The 21,599-nt window shown below is 41.6% G+C and overlaps 2 protein-coding genes and 1 pseudogene across 3 annotated transcripts in view; 2 read left to right on the forward strand and 1 right to left on the reverse strand.

The window, feature by feature from the left end:
• The window catches only part of FLT1 (fms related receptor tyrosine kinase 1), a 194,288-nt gene that overhangs the window by 45,208 nt on the left and 127,481 nt on the right, over nucleotides 1–21,599 (reverse strand). Inside the window, exons 15-16 of the mRNA XM_035302428.3 lie at nucleotides 12,900–13,031; nucleotides 506–612 (exon numbers count right to left, since the gene is read on the reverse strand). Coding sequence (XP_035158319.1) covers nucleotides 506–612; nucleotides 12,900–13,031 — 239 coding nt within the window. The remainder of the gene's footprint in view (nucleotides 1–505; nucleotides 613–12,899; nucleotides 13,032–21,599) is intronic.
• The window catches only part of LOC144582767 (uncharacterized), a 178,972-nt gene that overhangs the window by 16,392 nt on the left and 140,981 nt on the right, over nucleotides 1–21,599 (forward strand). The window lies entirely within an intron of this gene.
• LOC144582764 (mortality factor 4-like protein 1 pseudogene) lies at nucleotides 15,062–16,087 on the forward strand (annotated as a pseudogene).

Genomic DNA, 21,599 nt, shown 5'->3' on the forward strand with positions numbered 1-21,599 from the left:
GAGACTACAGGTGTGCACCACCATACCTGGCTAAGTTTTAAAATTGTAGAGTCAAGGTCTCACTATGTTGCACAGGCTGGTCTTGAACTCTTGGCCTCAAGTGAATCTTCCTGCCTTGGTCTCTTAAAGTACTAGGATTATAGTCATGCATCACCATGCCCAACCTCCTTTTTATTTCTTAGCAGAGAGTGAGATTTAGGAAATAAAGGTTCACAGGTCCCCTGCTGACTTTAAAGACTCTATGAACATATTTTATATCAAAAATATCTTCTGTCCCTGAGAAGTATTCATCTGTTCATTGTTACGGCTTTTCTTTTGAACACCCCACCTTGTGGTTAGAGACATTTGATGATTTGTTTTCTTTCTGTGTTCACCAGGTCAGAGATAGGAACAAGAGGGAGGGGAAAGAAAGAGGGTCCAACATTTGTTTGCCTACTGTAGACATTAGACCAGGCATTTTAGGATATATGCAAAGAGGAGCATAGAATGTCATCTATGTTCTTACCCTTTTCATTTTTCGGATAAAGAGGGTTAATAGAAGCCAGAAGAGGGTCGCAGCCACACAGGTACATGTTAGAGTGATCAGCTCCAGATTAGACTTGTCCGAGGTTCCTGAAGAGAGAAAAATCACAACAGTGGTGCAAAAAAGTAACTCCCAAACTCAGAGTCTTTGTGGTTTTATAAAAACTTTATGAAAGAGCCTCAGTTTCCCTACATGGTTTATCATAGCGAACCCAATCTGCTGCCACAAAATCAGTCTCTGGAACAAATCTTTTATTTACTGAGCCAGGCAGTATACATGATATTAGCATAATGAACTCACATAGTTTACAAAATTTCCAAAAATTTTGCTGTCAAGTTTGCAAACTTTGTAATCCCAGAAATAGCCAAGTAAAAATCAGAGGAGAAATTAAAAATGGGAAAAAATTAAGGCAGGAACAAAAGCCCATTAAAGTGCCTAATCTGGAATATGTTAAATTTCCCTAATGAGTTTTAGAGGAAATTCTAAAGAAAAAGACAAAATAAAAATAAAGCTCCAGGACTGTCACAGTTGCCTGTTTGCTCCCTTTGGAACAGCCAGCTCAAAGCGCCCATATCCCCCATTCCCTGTGTTTCTGATCTCAGCAGCCAGACTGGGGGCCCTGAGATAGAAGAGGCAACTGCTGCACCTGAATCCTTCCCAGTCACCTTCTCTATCAGAATCACAGAGATCAAAAGCTGAGCACTGTATCTCCAAGACCAAAATGAAAAGACTTAAAATATTCAAGCCATGGCTCCAGAGAGGGAACTCTGGAATTTGTAAAGAAATGCCTGCGTGGGCCAGAAGAATATTGATTCCTGTGAACAATTTACCAGGAATTCTAAAGTAATGCCTTTATCCTTTAACTTAATTAAAATGAGACAGAAGTGGCTGGGCATGGCCACTTCTGTCTCATTTTAATTAAGTTAAATGTCTCATTACATGTGGCTCACACCTGTAACCCCAGCAGTTTGGGAGGCTAAGGCAGGAGGATTGCTTGAGCCCCGGAGTTTGAGACCAGCCTGGGCAACACAGCAAGACCCCTTCTCTTAAAAAAATAAAAAAAGACGTGGTGGCACAGACCTGTAATCCCAGGTGCTCAGGAGGCTGAGGCAGGCATTCAAGGTTGCAGTGAGCTGTGATTGTGCCACTGCACTCCCACTTGGGCAACAGAGCAAGACTCTGTCTCAAAAGAGAGAGAGAGAGAGAGAGAGACGTTTATATTAAGGTGGGCAAAGAACAAGTAAAACTTTCTTTTTAGAAATGATGATGTGGATGATGATCTAATCTGCTGAGCACTTATCTTCCAAGCACTCAAAACTACCCTATGAAATCAGTGGCAGTAATAGCCAGTTTTATACGTGAGCACTTCATCTTGGGGGCTGTTTCAATGCAACAAAGATGTATCAAGTTGCACGAGAGGCAAGCTTAGGGGCCGGAGGAGATAGAAAGATTAATGAGGGACAGTGGCCACTCTTAAGGAGCCCATTCAAACCTAACCAAGAGACTTAAGGCAAATACAAAGAAATTAGATTTTAAAAGATTCGGCAGTTGAGTAAATCTAATATATGCTACTATCTAATATTAGTCTAATAATACTTTTTTGAAGAGGTGGCATTTGAAATGAATTTTAATCTGTAGAGATGAAGGCAGGGGAGGGCAGAGGGAACAGTATGAGTAAAAACCCAGACCTGGCCAGGCACAGTGGTTCACGCCTGTAATCCCAGCACTTTGGGAGGCTGAGGCAGGCAGATCACCTGAGGTCAGGAGTTGGAAAACAGCCTGGCCAACATGGTGAAAGCCCATCTCTACTAAAAATATTTTTTAAATTAGCCAGATGTGGTGGTGGGCGCCTATAATCCCAGCTACTCAGTAGGCTGAGGCAGGGGAATTGCTTGAACCCGGGAGGCGGAGGTTGCAGTGAACAGAGATCGCACCACTGCACTCCAGCAGAGTGAGACTCTGTCTCAAAAACAAAACAAAACAGAAGACCCAGACCTGGGAAAAGATAGGGCAGTATAATACAAGATACAGGACAGAACCAGACCATAGAGGATTCTGAGCATCTGTGTGATGGGTTTGAACTAAAGGCTACAGGCAGTTGGAGCCAGTGAAGGTTTCCTGCCCTGAATCGCAGCAAATACACAAGCTGGAAACCTGAGAATAACAATAACTCATTAGCCCTTATTGAGTGCTTTCTATTCTAGGGACTTTTCTAAGGAATGACGTGTATTGCTTCACCAAAGACTCACGAAAATTCTGCAGGCTAGATTATTCCCATTTTATGAATGAGGAAGTTGAGACATAGACAGATTAAGCCTCTTGCCCAAAATCACACAGCCTGCAAGTGGTGAAGCTGTGATTTTAACCCAGATAATCTGACTGCACATGCTTAACTACTAAGCTTCCAAGAGTCCACCACTTCCTCCTCTCTGATCCTTTCAGCCTTTACAAGTGCAAATTAATCACTTCCTATTGGCCATAGTCCCCGCCACCAAGTATCTTTTAGCCTGGAGTGGATGGAGACTGATGTTTTTCTCTCCATCCAGCCCATCATAAAGTCCTGCCCATTCTACTTCCTTGGATCATGAAGTTGTCACTTCTCCCACCCAGCTGAGACTGCCTAAAATAAGGCCTCATCAGTTCTCACCAGGACTACCTCATTGGCTCCCTTCAGTCTGTCCTCCACCTCTGCAGCCAGAGTGATCTTGCCAAATCACCAGTTTAAAATCCTATTACTCCTCTGTCTAAATTCCACTGTCTTCCCCATCACCATCAGGATAAAAGTCCAAATCCTTAAATCCTTCATGCCCAACCTTGCCTCTGTTTCCAGCTTTGTCTCCTACTGTCTTCCCACTTGCTTCAGTCACAGCACAGTGCTATAGTTTCTTAAATACACCCACCCTTCTGCACCTCCATGCTTGGCTTTTGTTATTTCTCTGACAAAATGTGTATTCCTGGTGGCTGAGTCTATAACTTACCCCACTCATCAGATTGGGCAAATGAATGTATATGTTATGTTTTCCATATCTCCAAAGAGTTTCATGAGGCTTCTAAAGAGTTTACTGTCACACCTCTGTTCCTGTGTATTACTTCATAAAACATATAGACTACCACCTCTGTTGCAGATATGTTCTAGGTGCCGGTATACAGTGAGAAGAGAAAGGGCATGGTTGGGGCTCACAGTCTGATATTCAAATATGAACTGATGAGCATGTTACAAGTTCTGAGTGAAGCAGCAGAACGTAAGGCTATGGTTCTCCTGTTTACTGCTACATCCTCAGGGTTCAAAATAGTGCCTGGCATATAGCAGACATCCTGAAAATAGAGATTGAATGAATGAATTGGCTTACTAGCTGCTTTGTCAGCTGTGCTTAAGTTTCCCTGAACCTCATGGGAGTGATTGAGAATAACTTCCTTAAAGAATTTTCTAAGTATGATAACCTTTTCTCTCAGTACACATCCTCACAATAAGAAGATTGTAAGCTCAAATTCATATATGAGTTTGGTTTCTTTCTCCACAGTGACAGTGAGGTTTAATGCTGCCTTGCTGTACACACACACACAGACACACACACAGACACACACACACACATCCTTGCTTATGCTGCAAATAAGTTTTGTGGAATTTGATGGGGACTGGGATCCGCTCAGGACACAGTGGCCTTTGGCTGTCGGAGATGCTGATAGCATCTTGAGACATTGCATTGTCTGCATAAAACCTCTACAGATGCTTCCCGCATGGAATGTGCTAAGAGAGGCCCCCTTGATTGTGGGAACTTTCCCACTGCATTTTGTGGGACAGGAAGCTGACCCCCAAAAGTCTAATTCCACAGTCCTTACTCAAGCAAAATTCATTTCAGTGGGACCAAATGTGTTTGTGTGCAAACACACATTTAAGGAATCAGCTCATTAAAAAACATCTTCAAGATAGCCATTTATCAGGAAGGCAAAATCTATTTAATATTAATAATGTTCAGTAATGCTTATTGAAAAATATTAGAATTTTGAAGTATATGCTTATAGTATCAATGCTCTATTGCATTTGATGGCTCAGTCTCTCTCTCTGTTTGAAAAGCGACTGTTAGGGCAGTTTTATGCTGGGTGACTGACTGAAGAGAACCCTTAGGTGTTTTCTCAGCAGTCAAACATCCACACATAGGACTGACTAGACCCAGCTTCAACATGCTGGTGACAGCTGATGAGCTCAGTGCATGAGATAACCCAGCTGCACACAGGAGGGGAAAGAGGCCAGGGAAACCAGGGAAACATGGGTGGGATTTGATAGTAACTAGTAGTTAACACTGGGTCTCAGGGACATGACTCTCATATAATGTGTGTGAAAAACCAGCATCAGGACACAGTATGAGATTACTTTTATTTGGGATACTGACAAGAATATAGCCAATTTGAAGAGTGTATGGTAATTGGATCTATTATAGACCCAGTAGCACAGAGCATTCCATGTCAATTACTCTCCCAGGCTTTATATCATTCCTTTTGGAATAGGGATGGCAGATGCCACACCACGGATGGACTGAGTTCTGAATGGGTGTGTATCTTGTCTGAGGTCTCTGCAGCTGCATAGTGTCCTGAGCTTTCCTGACAGCAACAGCAGCTCTCTGTACACATGGCCTGGGCTACATGGTCTGGCGGCATCACACTAGCCCTGAGGTATGGCACTGTGTGGCATCAGACTGCATGAATGTATAGGCAGCAGAGCCAGCCAGCTCAGCTCATGCAATATAACCGGAGGGAGTTTCCCAAGGAGTTAAGGAAACACCCCAAGCAAAAGACTAGAGCACCTTGGCCTGGGGCCTGCCTTGACTTAGGGACGGAACAGAGGTTTCATCGGTAAAGGGCAAGAGGACTTTAGGTGACTTTATGAGCAGCTGTGTTGCAGACCAGGTACTCTGTGCCCCAGTTTCCTCATCCTGACAAAGTGAAGGTGATAACAGCCCCTTCCTCACATGTGAATTGTGTAAACCTAGTGTTACCTATTATTTTGAAGCCAGCCTTCTTTCCCTCCTTCCCTTCCCTCCCTCCCTCCCTCCCTCCCTCCCTCCCTCCCTCCCTCCCTTCCTTCCTCTCCCTCTCTCCTTCCCTCCCTCCCTCCCTTCCTTCCTCTCCCTCTCTCCTTCCCTCCCTCTCTCCCTCCCTCCCTCCCTTTCTTCCTTCCTTCCTTCCTCTCCCTTTCTCCCTCCCTTCCTCTCTCTCTCTCCCACCCTCTTTTTGTTTCTCCATCTACACCCCTTACTCCAACCCTTTTCTTTTTTTTTCCTTATCACTTTTTGGACCTCAAGTGCAGAATAATTTTTTTTGCATGTATTATTTAATACAATTTACCTTTTCTTTTTGAAATGAATCATATTTTGACCTAAGTATTCATCAATTTCCGCAAACAACTGGTCCACTCCCTCCCTGAGAAATTTGCCTGACCCTAGAGGCTGCTTTAGGTGTTATTCTCTGGTTATATTGTTATTGTAATTTGAGTAATGACTTATTTGGGTTTATTGCCCATTAACCTATTAGAACCTCAAGAGAAGGACATGTGTCTTTTTCACTTTGAGTCTCCAGCACTGACTCAGAGGAAGTCTCAATAAAGATTTAGGTATGGATGAAACTAAAATTATCCAGATGCACTGCGACCTGACTCTCAAGATTCCCGAGCAGCATAAGCCACTCAACCAGTGCCACCTCCTTATATCTAAAACCCAGTCACCTGTAATCCAGGTAACCTCACTATGTGGTTTCTCTAGAGCCTATGGAAATATTAAAATAGGCCTGCAGACCTTTATTACTGTTGATGAAGTTTTTTAGGAATCTATGTACACCAGTTTGGAACCACTCCTAAGGACAGTGATGTATGGAAATAATGAATTCCCATGAAATTTCAAGTACATTTTCAAGAGTACTTTTAAGTAAGGATACTTAAATTTATGTTATATGACAGTTATGGAACACATTTCTTTTTTCACAAGTTAAATTCTTAAGTCAAACAGGAATTCTGTGGCTTAGAACACCTTTTAGCTGGCTCACTGGTTAAGTCCAGCAAAAGTGTAATACAGAAAGTTTTGTTGAAGTGGAATTTAGTATATCATATTAACAAACGGTAATGTTAGCTAACACAAAGTTTTTATTATATGCCAGGTGCTGTTTTAAATGTGTTAATCCTTACAACAACCCTATAAAGATTGGTATACCATCATTAGGATCCCCATTTTACAATGAGACTGGAAGCATCAGGAATGTAAGGAACATCGCAAAGGTTACACAGCTCATGAAGAGTGAGGCATCTGGCTTCAGAATGGGTCCTTTTATCAACCATGCTGTGCCACCTTAGAGTTGGGATGCAATAGAACAGGATGGTTGAACATGGTTCCAATTCTCAGCTCTGCCATTTCCTAGCTGTGTAACCCTGGACAAGTAATTTCATCTTTTTGTGCCTGGATTCTCATTTTTAACTAACTGTACTTCCTTGTACTTCTAGGATTATTGCAAAACTTAAGTAGGATTATGGATGTTATGTGCTTAAAATAGTCCACTGCATGTTCTATAAGCGCAAGATATTAATTACATGGTCCCAGGCCCTCACAGAGCCCAACACCAAATTCCCTAGGCCTAACACCCACTTTTATGATACCCAGTGCAGTTTTATGTCAGCCTAGTTTCTACAGAAGGAATTAAGATGAATATTTTTTGAGTTTGAATTATTTTGCCTCAAGAACTCTCTACAAAGACCTTAATCATCCTAACTGAATTCCATCAGCCTTTTTTTGAATTTTTCTTGATCAAGACCAGCTTTATGTCACTGAAGTATAAAGATTTGAAGTATAAAGCCATGTGTATTCCTGTCCCTCAGCGCTCCTATGTGGCATTAGTGCACAGCTGGTTCATCTCTACTTTGAGCACTGCTTTCTCCTTGGGAAACCTTTCTAAATAGCCAACACCCATGAGAGGAGTAACATCAATCCTCAACATATTCATGTGAATTAGTTTATCACATCCTTTCTCAGTGCCAGGATAATCATAGGAGTGAATTTGGGGGCAGGATTCAGGAAGAGAGGAGCCAATATGGAGGGAGGTCAGTCAGGGATCAGAGGAGGGTCAAAATGGAGAACTGAAAACTGATAGCTGGCCAAGGGCAATACAAAGCAGTGCCTGAAGAGCCACAGCCATATTGTTATGAGTTTTTTCTATTCTTGACTTTTGGTATTTAATTTATTAGAGAATACAGTGTCTACTTCCTATTGGATGAGTCCTTTCCCAAACAACTGACAACATGCAAGCAACTGTTTGCAAATCAGCCTCTAAAGCCATGACCAGTATTTAGACTGCAAGAGCCTGATGTAGTCCTTTTGTACCTTTGTGATTTTTGTATCCATCAATCATCTTCAAAAAAATGCTTAAAATGATAGCTGTTCTTCTTCAAGTTGTTTTCTCCTATGTACTTTTAACTGATAATGAAATATAGTAAGGCCTAAATCTGATATAAGAATGTTCTCGTATATACTATGGTTTTTGCAATAATAATTATAAAGCATAGCTGAAGTCCTTGGATGAAATTGTAACAGCCCCATTGAGTTCCAGGGCTATTGAACACTGTGTTAATTTCAGAAATGATTTTGGTTACTGACACTTCTGTTGTCACATTTGATATTGAACTTCCCCTTTGAGAGCTTCATGTGTCCTTGTGCTGGCACTAGGTCCAAACCAAACAAGACCCGTAATTATTTAAAGAAGGTACTTTGACTGCATGGTTCATTCATCCTTTACAGATACAAAAATAACACATTGTTTTATCTGTGAGTATAAGAATCCTTTCAAAGGAAATAAAAAGAGCAGACAGTTTCCTTCCTGGCTAATTCACCCACCTCTTTAAATCTGTTAAACATAGCCACAGACACAACTCGTTTGCTTGGTTTCATTTCCTAAACTCGATTTGACAAGATAAGTCAGTGTGAGGGTCCATATGCATCTAACAGGAAATAAAGTCTAAATCTAGGGACTGTTTCATAGCTACCAGGGTGGTAAAAACAATGACTCTAGAGCAAGAGTCCCATTTCAGTGATAAAATTACTGAGCAGGTACTGTATTCAGTTGTTGTGAACAGCATCCAAGGATCAAGTTTTAATCCAATGAGCCCAGACTACTTTCATTCAAGGTACTGCATCTGACTCATACACACCGGCTTTTCTAAGATCCACAAATATTAACATTCAAAATTTCTTTCTGTTTAAAATTATATTCTTATATAGACTTGAAACCTGCCTCTTGGAAATTTTACTACCATCTCCCTTCCTTGGTTCTAGTTATCTTTTCTCGTGTGTCAAAGAATGAGTTAAATGCCTTTTCTGTCAGAAAGCTCCCTAAGTATTTGAAGAAAACAATCATGTTACTCTCGCGTTGTCTTTTTTTGGACTAAGTATCCTCATTTTCTGGCACTATTCTATTCCTATCCAGGATATAGCTCTATTTTTTTTGTTTCTTTTATAAATGGGCACAATATTTCAGGTGTGGTTGGATGATTGCCAGTCAGGTAATCTGTGTTTTCAGCTAACTGTAATTTTTTTTTTTTTTTTTGAGATGGAGTTTCGCTCTTGTTACCCAGGCTGGAGTGCAATGGCGTGATCTCGGCTCACTGCAACCTCCACCTCCTGGGTTCAGGCAATTCTCCTGCCTCAGCCTCCTGAGTAGCTGGGATTACAGGCACGCGCCACCATGCCCAGCTAATTTTTTGTATCTTTAGTAGAGACGGGGTCTCACCATGTTGACCAAGATGGTCTCAATCTCTTGACCTCATGATCCACCCGCCTCGGCCTCCCAAAGTGCTGGGATTACAGGCGTGAGCCACCGCGCCCGGCCAGCTAACTGTAATTTTTAAGCAAAAAGGTTGGATATAGACATCAGTCTTATAAAAGAGAGCAAAGGAGAAGGCCAAAAAACTATAAAAAGCAGACACAAGAGTTCAAAAAGCATAGCAGTTGGGGGCAATAATGAGCAAAATAATGGAATATATATATATATTCTATTATATGTATGATATATATATATATATATATATATCTATGGCAGCCAATATGGGCAATTCAAGTGAAAATTACCTCCACTTTCCACAAGAGTAAATAATATGGCTGACAGAAAGGTTTAGAAATTATCAGTAATGCAGTATTCCTAACATCTGACTTTTCAGAAAAACATAACATTAATTGGAAAAGGAATCAGCATAGGAAGTCTGGAGGCATGTAAAAATAAGAGAAATTGAGAAAATAAAAATAACAGGATCACTGCAAGACTGCTTTTGCTCAATTTTATCCTAAGCCCTTGCAGACAACTTCCTAAGGCACCTCAGGAATGAAAAGAGCGGAGGAAGGGTGGAAACATTCTGAGGTTTACATGGACGCAAGTCTCAGCCTCACCATGTAGTCATTGTGTGACTTTGGGCAAGTTATTTAACTTCTTTGTGTTTCCATCTTCCCATCTGAAGATTGAAGCTACTACTGTTGACTTCTTTGGATTCTTACAAGATTAATAGGATTAAGTATATCATGTGTCCAGCACAGTGCCTGCACACAAAGGTACTAAAGAAATGTTTCCCGCTAAGTACTGGGCATGTGTACAGGACACAAAGATATCTCAGACAGTCCTGTTTCAAAGTTTATAATTTGTTAGGGAAGAGAAGCATATCAACCACAAAATAGTAATAAAAAGCTGAATAAAATAAGTACTGGCTAATGATTCTAGAAGTGGGGAGTGAGAGAGCAGAGAATGAGTATCTGCCTCAGCCATTCATCCTGGAGGATATTCCAGGGTAGAAAGCACTTGAGCAGGCCTGAGAGATAAGAAGGAATTGGCTGGAATAGGGAATGGAGCCTGTACAAAAGACATTCCAGGATGCACTAACATCACAAACAGAGGCCACAGTTGGCATTATGTGGTGAGGTGGGCTCACCAATGCCCAAAAGACTGACTCTAATCCAATCTGGAAGGCCCCATGGTGCTGCTGATCTGGCCTGGAGCAGTGAAAGAATAACAGCAGGCCTCCCACAGAGCAGACTGATGGTGAACAGAAAGTTCTGAAAGTGGGGAGAAGAAACTCACAGATGTTGTAAATGCACACTTTTTTTTTGAGACGGAGTCTTGCTTTGTCACCAGGCTGGAGTGCAGTGGGACTCACTGCAACTTCCATCTCCCAGGTTCAAGTGATTTCCCTGCCTCAGTCTCCTGAGTAGCTGGAACTACAGATGTGCGCCACCATGCCTGGCTAATTTTTTATATTTTAGTAGAGACGGGGTTTCACCATTGCCAGGATGGTCTCGATCTCCTGACCTCGTGATCTGCCCGCGTCGGCCTCCCAAAGTGCTGGGATTACAGGTGTAAGCCACTGCACCCGGCCGTAAATGCACAATTTTAAGCACACTGGATTCTGAGAAACCCAGATCAACCTGGCAGAAAAAGGGGAGGGAAGGAAGTCAAGACTTTGAGGAGACCTACAAACATGGAGAAATGTCACTGCTTCATACCCAGGCTCCTCCCAGGCCATCAGAGTCCAGCCATTGCTGCCCCATATTCCCTGGTGGAGGGGTGGGGACAGACACACGCAGGGGAAGGCAGTCATGCAGTGGCGGGAGGGGAGTCTGAGAAGAGTTCAGTTTTCTCCTCCAGTCTGCCATGACCAGACTGTACGAGTTAGGTGAGTCAATTCAGACCTCTCTGGAGGTTTATCACTGCTCTGTGTATCTCACGGGGATGGTGGGAGGATATGGGGGAAATGACATCTGCTCTGAGGATTAGTGACATCTCCTTGCTCCCTGTGTTCCCTGACCCAATGCAGCCACTTCTGAGGGCTATATGTCTGGGTGCCTGTTAAAAGACAGATTAGCAGCAATCTGGGGAACAAGGTGTTAAACAGAGATGCTAATAAACTATTTTCTGGGCCAGGCGCGGTGGCTCACGCCTATAATCCCAGCACTTTGGGAGGCAAAGGTGGGTGGATCACGAGGTCAAGAGATTGAGACCATCCTGGTCAACATGGTGAAAGCCCGTCTCTACTAAAAATACAAAAATTAGCTGGGCATGGTGGCACGCGCCTGTAGTCCCAGCTACTCGAGAGGCTGAGGCAGGAGAATTGCTTGAACCTAGGAGGCGGAGGAGGTTGCGGTGAGCCGAGATCGCGCCATTGCACTCCAGTCTGGGTAACAAGAGTGAAACTCAATCTCAAAAATAAATAAAAATAAACTGTATGAGTGAGCAGAAAAGTGAACGTAATATTTTAGAACAAGGATTATTTGGGAGCCAAAACCATTACTAGTATTTGTGGAATGCTACCCTCTCACTTTTTCTGAAAGTATAAATTTGTGGTGGAGTAGTTTTGGACTTTCAGGGGGCTCTTTAAAATCATCTCCTTCTAAAAGAATAGAGATGATGTTCTGTTTTAAAGGGGTTTGAATCCTCAGATTTACAATATTTAAGCAATGTAAGTTTCAGGGGGAAAAAAACCTGAAGTACATTGCTTTCTTTCTAGTTCCTCCTTGCAAAATACTTGCATATTCTGAAGTCAACTGGTTAGCATTTGGAAATAGGCTACTGAACAAGTTCCATCTTTTCATGTAAAACCTCAATATGCCATAGATATTTACATCTAAGAGGTGCCAAGCTGATATTTTATGATGTTGTACATTTTATGTTTTAGATGATTCTTAGCATTACAGAATTGAAATTGAGGTGAAAACTATTTTCCAAATGGAAGCCACATGGCCATAGCTGGGGTAGGATTAGGCCTCTTTGTATTTTGCTGCTGAGCAAACTGTCTGAGACCTATAAAGGGGAAGCACATGGAATATTTTTCTTAAATGTGGTTTGTTGATTATGTGTTGCTTCTCTCTGATAATATTTTACAGCCGACTTCATTTTAAAAAGCCAGCATTTGGAATAGCAGCATATGTCTAACTCCTAGGAATTAGAAAAGGAAAACAAAGGAACAATTTTAAGTGTGCGAGTTCCCCCTCCTCACCTACCCCCCTCCCTTTTCTTCTTCTTGGCTGTTTCTCTCACAGGTGTGGACTACTCTGGCCACTCTCCGTGGCAGGGCGTAATCACACAGTCAGAACTGGGTTTCCTTTCTTCTGGGAACGATTTCTCCCACAGAGACGGTGTTCAGATTTCGGGCTCTCAAGAATGACCAGCCAGTGTCTTCACCTTCTGCTTTGCCAGACAGAACCAGACAGTCTCTTCCCAGAGTGGCAGAGAGAGGGGAGAAGGAGGTCAAGGAAAGGAATAGACTGGAGCGGGCAGCAGGAGACTGGGAGGTGGAAAGTTAAACAAACAGGGAAATAGATGTCTGACCAATTTCTTGTTGCTTTCTTAAGCAGCTGTTTACCTTGAACAGTGAGGTATGCTGAACTTTCCACGGAGCCCTTCTGGTTGGTGGCTTTGCATTGATAGACACCTTCATCCTCTTCTGTGACTCTTTCAATAAACAGCGTGCTGCTTCCTGGTCCTAAAATAATTCCTGGGGAGTGAGAGATGTTTAGATTAGTGGGCCTGGATGACAAACAAAAAACAGCTACTTCTGTAACACAGCCTTCTTCCTATCATTATGCATTCAGACAAGGAAATCCGAGCTCTAGTGAACCTGGGGCAGGGTTGCTTATTTGTTTTCTCTGGGTCCAGGCTTTCTTTTTCTTTCTTTTTTTTTTTTTTTTTTCAGGCTTTCTAATAGCACCTTCACCACCCAGAAAAACTGTGATCTCCAGCTTTGGAGATGCAGATTCATCTACCCTGTAGAAAGAAACGCGAAGCAGCTGCCATGCCCAATCTGGAAAGTTGCAGATATCAAGAAGGCAGCATATCTAATAATAACAACTATCAATTACTCAACACTCTTTATGTGCTCGGCACTATGTGACACACTTTCATACCTTGACATTTACAACCAGCCTGTCAGCTAATATTGTCTTCCTCTTACAAATGAGGAAACTGAGATTCTGCGAGGTTAAGCAACTTCACCAAGAGCATGCAGTTTGACTGAAAGCACATTCGTGGCATATGGGTCAAAGGAAATAATATTTCATTTGTCATCAAGCTTGGTGAGTCAGTATAGCTTAGTGATAAAGAGTTTGCCTGGCCTGTTTTAATGCATGCCTTAGCACTTCAAGCTTTGTCATTTAGGCAAGTTACTTGATCTTTCTAAGTTTCAGTTTCCTTAATCTTAAGATAAAAATGGAAGCAATTCTTACTCTATAAGTGAAAAAATAAATGGTAAGCCCATGGCACATAGTAAGTGCTCAGTAAATGTAAGTTTAAGGGTTACTACAGAATACAGTGTAGTAGAAGGAGCCCCATGAATTTTCAGACCCCCGAAAGGGTTCAAGACCTCGAAGCTTCAATACTTTGTACTATCACCAAGTGTTTGTTGAGTATTTACTCTACCATCAGTTAGTACTGCAAAACAAACAGCAGGCTAAGATGTAGGCAGGCTAAGACATGGTATCTGTTGAGAAGGAAAAATTAATTCATACAACCACACATAGATACATTCTCTCTCTCCCACACATGCTCAACACATAGACTCACACACACAAACCAGCAAATAGAAAATGTTTAATGAAAGGGCTGGGCGCGGTGGCTCACGCCTGTAATCCCAGCACTTTGGGAGGCCGAGGTGGGTGGATCATGAGGTCAAGAGATCGAGACCATCCTGGTCAACATGGTGAAACCCCGTCTCTACTAAAGATACAAAAAATTAGCTGGGCATGGGGGTGCATGCCTGTAATCCCAGCTACTCAGGAGGCTGAGGCAGGAGAATTGCCTGAACCCAGGAGGTGGAGGTTGCAGTGAGCCGAGATCGTGCCATTGCACTCCAGTCTGGGTAACAAGAGCAAAACTCTGTCTCAAAAAAAAAAAGAAAATGCTTAATGAATGAGAACAAATGAATGTAGCACAGGATATCTAATTAAGTGGAAAGTCTGGCACAGAGAAGGAGATCAGTAAGGAAAGGCATACTTGGGGAAGGCTGCATGGAAGAGGTGGGCCTCAAGTTGAGGTCTGAAGGTTTATCAGAGGTGAAGTGAGAAAGGAAAGCATGAGAAATGGCATAATGTGGAAATAAACAGGAATTGAGTACTTGTTCCAGAATAGTGATAAAATGGGCCTGGTCAAACTATAGGCTGTATTTCATTAGTTTAAATAGTTTATATTTCTCTTGATTATGAAAGATGTACTCAATATAGAAATTTGAGAAATGTTTGAAAGCATAAAAAAAAGAAAATATAATATTACAAAGCTATGGTAATCAAAACAGCCTGGTATTGTTATAAAAACAGACCCACCAACCAATGGAATAGGCAAGAGCCCAGAAATAACCCAAACATCTAAGGTCAATTGATTTTTGACAAGGAGCCAAGAACACACAATGGGGAAAGGACAGTTTCCTTAATAAATGGTATTGGAGTTGGGGGTGGTGGGAGAAGGAGGAGGGAGCTAATCACTTATAAATGGCGTCGAAGCAGGACCTGAAGCCTAAATTCCAGAAGGGTGAGTGAGTGCTGTGCTTTCATGGGCCTCTTCTGTATGAAGCAAAGTGTGTAAAGGTTGCCATAAAGGACAAACAAGTGAAATACTTCATACATTACAGTGGTTGGAATAAAAATTGGGATGAGTGGGTTCTGGAGAGCCGAGTACTCAAATATGAGGACGCCAATTTGCAGAAACAGTGAGAACTTTAAAAAGCCAACCAGGAGCAGTATGCGGAGGGGAAGATGAGAGGGGCTGCCCCAGGACAGAAGTCATCTGGTCTGCAACAGAAAAATGTTGACGTGAAAACCAAAAAACAAACAGAAAACACCTGGAAATGGAGATGGTGATAGTACCAGTGAGACGACTCAGCCTCCTCGGAAGAAAAGGGCCCAGGTGGATCCTACTGTTGAAAATGAGGAAACATTCATGAACAGAGTTGAAGTCAAAGTAAAGATTCCTGAGGAACTAAAACGGTGGCTTGTGGATGACTGTGACTTAATTACCAGGCAAAAGAAGCTCTTTTATCTTCCTGCCAAGAAGAATGTGGATTCCATTCTTGAGGATTATACAAATTATAAGAAATCTCGTGGAAACACAGATAATAAGGAGTATGCGGTTAATGAAGTTGTGGCAGGGATAAAAGAATACTTCAGTGTAATGTTGGGACCAGCTACTCTACAAATTTGAGAGACTGCAGTATGCTGAAATTCTTGCAGATCACCCTGATGCACCCATGTCCCAGGTGTATGGGGCGCCACATCTGTGATTATTTGTACGAATTGGAGCAATGTTGGTCTATACACCTCTGGATGAGAAGAGCCTTGCTTTATTACTGAATTATCTTCACGATTTCCTAAAGTACCTGGCAAAGAACTCTGCAACTTTGTTTAGTGCCAGTGATTATGAAGTGGTTCCTCCTGAGCACCATCAGAAAGCTGTGTGACACATTTTTGTTCTTAGTCCATCTCTTGTACAAACGATGTGCTTTTAAGATGTTAGTGTAAAACAGTTGATGTTTGTTTTCTGTTTGATTTTAAACAGAGAAAATAAAAGGGGTAATAGCTCCTTTAAATAAATAAATAAAAACAAACAAAAAAAATGGTGTTGGGAGGCCAGGTGTGGTAGCTCATTCCTATAATCCCAGCACTTTGGGAGGCTGAGGTGGGTGGATCATGAGGTCAGGGGATCGAGACCATCCTGGCCAACATGGTGAAACCCCGTCTCTACTAAAAATACAAAAAAACATTTAGCAGGGTGTGGTGGTGTGCGCCTGTAATCCCAGCTGCTCAGGAGGCTGAGGCAGAGAATTGCCTGAACCTGGGAGGCGGAGGTTGCAGTGAGCTGAGATCATGCCACTGCACTCCAGCCTGGGTGACAGAACGAGACTCCATTTCAAAAAAGAAATTAAAAAAAAACAGTGTTGGGAAAACCGGATATCTGCAGACAGAAAAATGAAAATGGACCCTTCTCTCATCCCTTGTACAAAAATGAACTCAATGTGGATTAAAAACTTAAATGTAAGACCTGAAACTATAAAACTACTAGAAGAAAATATGGGGGAAAAACTCCATGATAATGGTCTGGGAAGAGATTTCTTGGATATGACCCCAAAAGCACAGGCAACAAAAGCAAAGACAGGCAAATGGGATTGCATCAAACTAAAAGACTTTGACACAGCAAAGGAAACAATTAATATAGTGAAGATATAACCTACAGATTGGAAAAAAATATTTGCATATCATACATCAGATAAGGAGCCAATATCCAAAATATACAGGGAACTCAAACTACTCAATAACAAGGAAACAATCTTGGTTGAGGAGTTTCAATTCAATGTAGAAGGAAAGAGAGTCACGGAGATTTTTGAGCATAGTGAAAGCGACATTTAAGGATGTTCATTCTAGAAGGAGAATACAGGCTGGACTGGAATGAGGAAAGCACAATCTGTAAGTCCTGCTCATCAGTTGTAATTCAGGCAAGGAATGGCGAAGTCTAACTTGGGCGGGAAAGGAAGTCTAGAGAAAGAAATGGAAACATTTTGTAGAAACAACCTATAGGAATTAGTGCTTTATTGCATACAGCAGTAGAAAAAGAGGAGATGAGTCCAAGGTGATTTCAATATTTTAAACCCAGATAGCAGGAAAAAAAAGACAGCTCTTCCATAACCTTGGCTAAGTCATTTAATGACTTAGGTAAGTGAGAATAATACCTGCTCCACCTGTTTCATGATCAATTGAGAAAACTTAAATGGAAGCATTGAAGCTTTGAGAAATATAAGATATAGCATAAATGGCAATCACAGAAAATAAAAGTGGCTATACAGTTGCTCGGGGTCAATGAACATTTATAATGGCAACTATTTTGTTACCTACAATCATTACAATCATCTCCATTGCAGCAGATCTGAACCTCGGCCAATTTTCTATCACTCAAGGGTAGCAATATGGGCTGAACATGGCAGCTCATGCCTGTAATCCCAGCACTTTGGGAGGGCGAGGCAGGAGAATTGCTTAAGCCCAGGAGTTCGAGACCAGACCAGCCTGGGCAACATAGTGACATTTCATCTCTACTAAAAATTGAAAAAAAAAAAAAAAAAAAAAAAAATAGAGGCTAGCACCATGAGCTAATAAAGTCAAAGGACTTGGATTTCACCCAAGGAGAGTGTGTCATTATGAAAGATGGGAGATAGTAGCCAGGATGCTCATGAGCTAACATCATCTGGCACAGATTCCTCTTTCCAGCCCAAGGAGGGGAGGAGATGGGGTGAGAAGGTGTCCAAATTCAATGGGCAAAGCTCTTCTTCCCGACGTGCCCTCATATTGCACTGTAACAAATGACACAGAGACACTGATGTGTCCCCATTAAATAGGCCACTCAGACACTCAGAACCATCATCAGGTCCTTGCTCATCCTCCACTCTTGCTATTTATTTCCCTTTTTACAAAAGTAAGCATGTTATTACCCTTATAATCTGTCTCTATCCCTCAGATCTTTTGTTCATACTTAATTCATTGTTGTCTTCCCTGGTTTCTCTAATACTTTAATCTGTTGATAGTCACTTTACATGACTCAATCCGTACGATGCAGGCTCTTGTCTGCTGAGGAAAATGCCTTTTTAAAAGAGTTCTATTTTTAGTTTAATTTTAATTTTTTTGACTAAGCACTTCCAAAAATTTTAAGATGAAGAAAAGCATAACCACGTATCTACCATTAAGATGATTAGAAACATTTTGCCATATTTGCTTTAGACAGACCCATTTCTCTCTTTCATATGACATAAAATTTATAGATACTTTATCCCTTCCTTTACCCTCTCTCTCCAGAGCTATCTGAAGTTGGTGTGTAAATTCTCATGCATGTTTTTGTACTTTTTCTACATAGGTATGCATTGCTACAGAATACGGAATATTATTTTGTGTGCTTAAAAATTCTAAATACGCCTGTAATGCCAGCACTTTGGGAGGCCAAGTTAGGTGGATCATGGGGTCAGGAGTTCAAGACCAGCCTGGCCAATATGGTGAAACCCCATCTCTACTAAAAATACAGAAAAGTAGCCAGGCGTGGTGGCACGTGCCTGTAATCCCAGCTACTCTGGAGGCTGAGGCAGGAGAATCTCTTGAACCCAGGAGGAGGAGGTTGTGGTGAGTGGAGATCATGCCACTGCACTCCAGCCTGGGCGACAGGCAAGACTCTGTCTCAAAAAAAAACAAAAATTCTGAATAACTGGTATCATAGAGTATATATATATAAAAATTTTCTCCCAGCTACTCAGGAGGCTGAGGCAGGAGAATTGCCTGAACCCAGGAGACGGAGGTTGCAGCGAGCCGAGATCGCGCCATTGCACTCCAGCCTGGGTAACGAACGAAACTCCATCTCAAAAAAAAAAAAAAAAAAAAAAAAATTTCAACTTGATTGTTGGCCCATTCAGCAATACTTTTAACTTATCCTTTTTTTTTTTGCCCAGGCTGGAGTGCAGTGGCCTGATTTTGGCTCAATGCAACCTTTGCCTACTGGGTTCAAGCGATTCTCCTGTCTTGGCCTCCCGAGTAGCTGGAATTACAGGCGTCTGCCACCTTGCCTGGCTACTTTTTGTATTTTAAATAGAGATGGGGTTTTGTCATGTTGGCCTGGCTGGTCTCAAACTACTGACCTCAGATGATCCGCTTGCCTCTGCTTCCCAAAGTGCTAAGATTATAGGTGTGAGCCACCGTGCCCGGCCAATATTTATCCTTGTTGCTGAATGTAGGTAGAGTTTAGTTTTGAACTAATGTATAATATTCTGTTGTATAAAAAAGCCATAGGTTTTTAATTTAACTTAACTTTTTCTTAGGTGGTGTCTTGCTCTGTCACCCAGGATTGAGTGCAGTGGTGTAATCACAGCTCACTGCAGCCTCAATCTCCCAACTTCAAACAATCCTCCCACCTCAGCCTCCCAAGTAGCTGGGACCACAGAAGACATGCGCTCCCATGCCCAGCTAAGTTTTAAATTTGTTGTAGAGATGAGAGTCTCACTATGTTGCTCAGGCTGGTCTTGAACTCTTGGGCTCAAGTGGTCCTCCCACCATGGCCTCCCAAAGTGCTGGGATTACACGTGTGGGTCACTGTATCTGGCCCAGAGATGTTTTAAAACTCTATTTTTCTACTGTAGGACAGTTACGTAGCTTTTCCTTTTTTTGCTGTTACAAAAAAGGCTGTAATGAACATATGTAAAACACTGTTATGTACACTTCTCCTTATGCTGGGTTGTAGAATATACTCATTTTCAACTCTATGAAGTATTACACAATTGTCTTCCAAAATACCAACCTACACTTAACCAGCAGTGAATAAGAGCTCCTGCTTTCTCATATATTCACCAATATTTGGTGTTATCATGCTTTTTAATTGATGGCAAAATGATTGATGTGAAATGGTATCTTGCTGTGGTTTTAATCTACATTTCCCTGATTACTAGTTAGGTGAATATTTTGTTTTATTTTATTTTTGAGATGGAGTCTTGCTCTGTCACCAGGCTGGAGTACAGTGGCGCAATGTCGGCTCACTGCAACCTCTACTTCCTGAGTTCAAACTCTTCTTCTGCCTCAGCCACCCAAGTAGTGGGACTACAGGCATGCCCCACCACACCCAGCTAATTTTTGTATTTTTAGGGGAGATGGGGTTTTACCATGTTGGCCAAGATGGTCTTGCTCCCTTGACCTCATGATCCTCCTGCCTCAGCCTCCCAAAGTGCTGGGGTTTACAGGCGTGAGTCATCATACCTGACCAGTGAAATATTTTTATTGCCCATTCAGGTTTCTTTTTCTGTCAGTTGCCTGTTCCTATCCTTTGCCCATTTTTCTATTGTCTTATTTGTCTTTTTGTCAATGATTTTACAATTCTTTATATGTTCAGGATGCTAATTCTTTGTTGGCATAATACGTTTCAAGTCTTCCTTCATTGTATGAACAGTCTTTAAAACTTGACTTATGGTAAATTTTTATTTTATTTATTTACTTATTTATTGAGATGAGGTCTCTTTCTGTTGCCCAGACTACAGTGGCAAGATCAGAGCTCACTGCAGCCTTAAACTCTTGGGCTCAAGTGATCCTTCGCCTCAGCCTCCCAAGTAGTTGGGATTACAGGCATAAGCCATGGTCCCTGGCCATGATTAATTTTTAATACAAAGCCTTAAATTTTTTAACATAATCAAATTTATCAGTATTTTTTATTATACTTTGTGCTTTTTGTTACTTAAGAAATCTTCTTTTACCTTGATATCATAAAACATTCACCATGTATACTTTCTTCCTAAAATCTGTTTAAAAGATTCATTTAATATTTTACATTTTCTTATTACGGTTTTAAATCTATATAGATTTTCCTTTGGGGAGGGGTATGTGTATACTATAAAGTAAGGACCTAATTCTTACCATATAAATAGCCAATTATCCCAGCATCATTTATTGAATAATATCTTCTTTTTCCACTCAGTTGTTGTGCCAGCTCTGTTAAACTATCTGAAATTTTTTATGTTGAAGCTCCCTTGTATTTGTATATTTGTGGTTCTGTTTCAACGCTCTCTATTTATTTATTTATTTATTTATTTATTTTGAGATGGAGTTTCGCTCTTTTCACCCAGGCTGGAGTGCAATGGGGCCATCTTGGCTCACCGCAACCTCCGCCTCCTGGGTTCAGGCAATTCTCCTTCCTCAGCCTCCTGAGTAGCTGGGATTACAAGCACGCGCCACCATGCCCAGCTAATTTTTTGTATTTTTAGAAGAGACGGGGTTTCACCATGTTGACCAGGATGGTCTCGATCTGTTGACCTCGTGATCCACCCGCCTCGGCCTCCCAAAGTGCTGGGATTACAGGCTTGAGCCACCGCACCCGGCCACTTGCTCTTTATTTATTACAGTGATCTATTTATCTATCCCTGTACCACATAAGTTAAATTATGATTTCTAGATAACACATCTTGATATTTGTTATGGCCTGACCAGATCTTTTTCAGAATGGTCTTGACTATTCTTGGCCCTTTATGCTTTAATACTTTATACTTCAGAGTCTGCTTGTCAAATTCTGT

This window comes from Callithrix jacchus, chromosome 5 (assembly GCF_049354715.1).
Source record: "Callithrix jacchus isolate 240 chromosome 5, calJac240_pri, whole genome shotgun sequence".
NCBI classification, from domain to species: domain Eukaryota; kingdom Metazoa; phylum Chordata; class Mammalia; order Primates; family Cebidae; genus Callithrix; species Callithrix jacchus.